At 46.2% G+C, this 3,990-nt stretch overlaps 1 protein-coding gene across 1 annotated transcript in view; it reads left to right on the top strand.

The window, feature by feature from the left end:
• TGFB3 (transforming growth factor, beta 3) overlaps positions 1-2,773 on the top strand; it is a 14,139-nt gene extending 11,366 nt beyond the window's left edge. The window contains exon 7 of the mRNA XM_009886976.1: positions 2,069-2,773. Coding sequence (XP_009885278.1) covers positions 2,069-2,227 — 159 coding nt within the window. The 3' untranslated portion in view covers positions 2,228-2,773. The remainder of the gene's footprint in view (positions 1-2,068) is intronic.
• The last annotated feature ends 1,217 nt before the right edge of the window (positions 2,774-3,990 follow it).

Here is a 3,990-nt window from a genome sequence, read left to right as displayed (position 1 = left end):
CTTTGGAGTCAATACTGAGTCCATGCTTCCAGCCAAATGCTGAGGAGGAGGATGCTGTCTCTTGGATAAGATGTGAAACAGCAGGACTGATGGTTTTAGGGTACTTGGTAATAACCAGAGTATTAACTTGGTTGTTCACATCAAATGTCAACTCTGGTAATTATCTTCTGCCTAAATTTCTCCTGCAGTTTGCACTAGATAGAGGATTTTTCTGTGCTCTGTGTCAGGTTGTCATGCAAAACTTTTGTGTCGTGGTACACAGCTGCCATCTGCTACCACAGGGGCAGCTTTAGCCCAAAAGTGAAGGGAAATCCATGTCCATGTCTGCAAGTGAACACAGCCATGCAGTAAGGTCTCCTTTCTGCACAGGCATCCTTTCCAGCTGTATAAATCCCACCTGACCTATGGCAGGGAGGAACCTACGAGGCAGTGAGATTCATGAATAAAAACCGGCAGAAAGCAAATGTGTTTAGGTAACTTACACATAACCACTGTTTAACATGAGTACACTAGGCAGCCTTTAGGAAGAATACTACCTGAGCCTGGCTACTGTCTACAATGGAAGAAAATAAAAGCAATAGAAAAGCACAGGCAAGGGAGAAGTACCAAGGGAAGAAGACAGACTAAGGAACAGGCAGGCCATCGCTGAAGCAAAGATGATACTGCAGAAAAGATGCTAACAGTTTCTTGACAGATTGAGAGTCTGCACAGCAGCAATGGTTGCTGAAGCTCAAGGACTAATATCAGTGGGAACAGTCAATCTATGGGAATGAAGGAGTGAACAGATGCTGGGCATTAAGCACAAGACAAAGCAAGGGAATAAATAGCTTTGAAAGGGTAATGGGCACGTAGCTTTACCATCTGGTTCTCTTGAGAAGCTCTCTAGTAGATAACTGGCCTGAATCAGTGTGAGAGAAAAAATTTAGAATGGTTCCTAATGTTCTTTTCTTGAGCAAGAAAGGAAATGATCAAGCGTTAAGGTCAGCTGAGTGATCCAACAAACCTTTAGAACAATATAGCTGCTGACAGCTTGCCAGCACCACCTAGGAAAAACATGGTGAAAAGATTTCTCACCAGTCTGTTTAACTTACTGTCTCTGTTGAGTAGAGCGGCCCCAGAGCACGTGGTGCCTCTTTGGTATAGCCAAGGGTACTTTGCCGAGTATCCCAGAGAGCTTCTACCAGAATGAGTGTGATTATATGGATCTGGATGATAGAACAGATTTCTCCTTAGCACCTCTCATCCCCAAAGACCGTAAAGTAGTTAAAAGACAATGTGCCAGACCCTGTCATTTATACCAGATAAGCACTAATGAGACCACAGTAGTGCAGGTGAGATCATGTTTTGGCCCCACAACTCAAGGAGCTGCTTACTGCTGAGAAGTGGCCACCTCTGGCAAGAAACATGGCAACTGTTCTGTAGCGGTTACATGGCTGAAGTGTACAGTCATCTGTGGGCTGGGGCCAGCTGGGAGGAGGAATCCAGTGGGGTCCCACAGGACACTCTCCTGGCTCCAGCATTATAGTGTAATGACTTGGAGGATGGAGTGGAGGGACAAAGCATCAGACAGTTCAAAGCTGGGAGGGAATTAGGGATACTCAAGAGTATTGGCATCCATCCAGTGCTATCTAGAGATGTTAGTTGAAATAAGCAGCACTGATGTTCTTTCTTCTGGTTTACTTTAATGGAACCGAAGACAACATGGCCCCAGGCTGGTTACACCCAGCCTTGTTAAAAAGCAAAAATTGTAACACTGTCCACCATACCAAATTAGAGATGAAAGGAGACAACTGCTTGCAATCCTTCAACCCTTGGGCATCAGCCACAGAGCAAGGCTACTACAATTAAAAAGAAAAAAGTCTTAAGAGTCAGGCCAGGGCAGGTGAGACCCTTTAGAAGCAGGCCACGATCAGGAAGTGACGGGGGAGTATCACTCGCCTCAAGGAAATACCTTCTGATGAGCATAGTCTAAACACCTAGAGACCTGTTGGCTTTGCAGTCCCTTCCTGTCCTCAATCAACTTAAATGTATTCCTGACTTTGAGACTACATTTACTTTGTTTCTGCAGGTGCTGGGCTTATACAACACGCTGAACCCTGAGGCATCTGCTTCACCCTGTTGTGTACCCCAGGACCTGGAGCCGCTCACTATCTTGTACTATGTCGGGAGGACCCCCAAAGTGGAGCAGCTCTCCAACATGGTGGTGAAATCGTGCAAGTGCAGCTGAAAGGCACCCTGGCCCACCCAAAGCCAAGAGAGAAACTGTCAGCACCCACTCTCCTGCTCCCAGGCTAACGCAAAAGGAACTGGGAGTCAGAGACTACGCATGCTGAGGGCCAAGTGCCAAACCCTGTGGCTTACAGTCTGGCAGCCCTTGGGGATCTCTTTTGGAACATTTCTTGGTCTTGTTGGCAGTGTCATGTTCCTTCTGGGAGTTACTTTGGTGACATGAAGGCCATGCTCTTCAAAATGGCTGGACAGTTCATACGGAAGAGAAGGATAGGGTGGAAGAACTGCTGTATTTGAATGCTGGGTGGTTGAGCTGGGAAAGCAAGAGAATGAGAAAGAGCAGGGGGAATGGAAATGGGGAGATGTTTTCTATTCTAGCTTTAGCTATCTTAGGTCTTCAGCCCTCCCCACTGGCCCAAAGAATTAAAGGTTTCCCCTGTAGGAGGAAACCCTGAAGTTTATTTAGAGAAAGAAAATGCACCAAGAAGGGAAGCTGCTGAGAGAAGAAATGCTCAGAGATACACTTAGACTTTTGTTCCTCAGAGGCGTGATCCAGGAGTCCTGCAACTGAAACTGTGTCTGCCAAACCTGTAAGTTCAGTTGGCAGATCCTGGCTATTCATTTCTAAATGCAAACTGCAAGGCTCCCAGCCAGCCTGCTGAGGGTGGGCAAATACAAGGAAAGAGGGTGCTGAGTCCATTTTCAGAGGGACTGATGTCTCCATTCAGCTCTTTTCCCTTCCTGGAGTTTCTGAGAGATCGTTTCTGGGTCAGGGCAGGAGTAGTATCTGTGGGTACCTGAATATTGGGCCCATTCATTTGTGAACTGATACACCCTGAGGACCTCATGTCTGTTGTGGTTTGTGAGGTGCTTTTGGGTGTTCTGCATGATGACCTGAACGTGGCCCAGGCCTCACCTGCCAAGACTTAAAAAATAGTAATCTCAAAAACATTGTAAAAAATAAATATTTGGGGGGGCAGATGCTCTTTTTTTCATAAGCAAGTTGTTTGTTGGAGGGTTAGATGGTTTGTTGTTTTTAAACTGCTACTGCTGTGGCATACTCGGTCAATCTAAAATCTTTCCCCTTTCCAAAATGTCTCTTCAAAGGAACAGACAGAATTTAGATCAGCCAGAGAGCCCCAGAATGGAAATTCCTTGGTACCCTCAAACCATGCCTGGTGTGTATGTGCCCTGTCCTGCCCTAGTCCTTCAGACATGTACATCACCTCTGGCATCTGCTTTTGATAGATTAATATAAAACTCCCCTAGAATGCAAAACACTTCCAACAATACTGTTTAAATAACCAGGGCAGTGCAGTTGCCACAGCTGACAAGTGTCCTGTGTCCATTTGAATATATATGTGCCCTGCCAGTGCAGACTTGTACACACAGGTAAATAACACAGCCCTCCTCCCGATTTACAGTGAACATTGTAGATATGCATAAAAAGCTCACAGATGTTGCCCAGGCAAGAAATGAACACACTCCTTTAAAAGTATGGGCTTTTTCAGCCATCGGTACTCCCAAAGGTAAAAAACTCCAGTGCTTGCACACCACATGAGACTCGGAGGCTGCCTCTCTGACTCTCCAAACCACAACTACTTAAAGTCATGTTTTAGAGACCACAGAGGTTCCTCCCTGTCCCCTGGACCCCAGCAACTGAGTGTAAAATGACACCTAGCTGGTTAATCACTTGTGGCCAGGGCGGTCCGTGGTCACCTCAGAATTCAGCTCTTCCAGCAAGCCCTTCACAATAATGGC

This window comes from Charadrius vociferus, unplaced genomic scaffold, assembly GCF_000708025.1.
Source record: "Charadrius vociferus isolate BGI_N301 unplaced genomic scaffold, ASM70802v2 scaffold14, whole genome shotgun sequence".
NCBI lineage: Eukaryota > Metazoa > Chordata > Aves > Charadriiformes > Charadriidae > Charadrius > Charadrius vociferus.
Note: the sequence above shows the minus strand (reverse complement) of the source record. Positions and strands in the feature narration are given on the sequence as shown.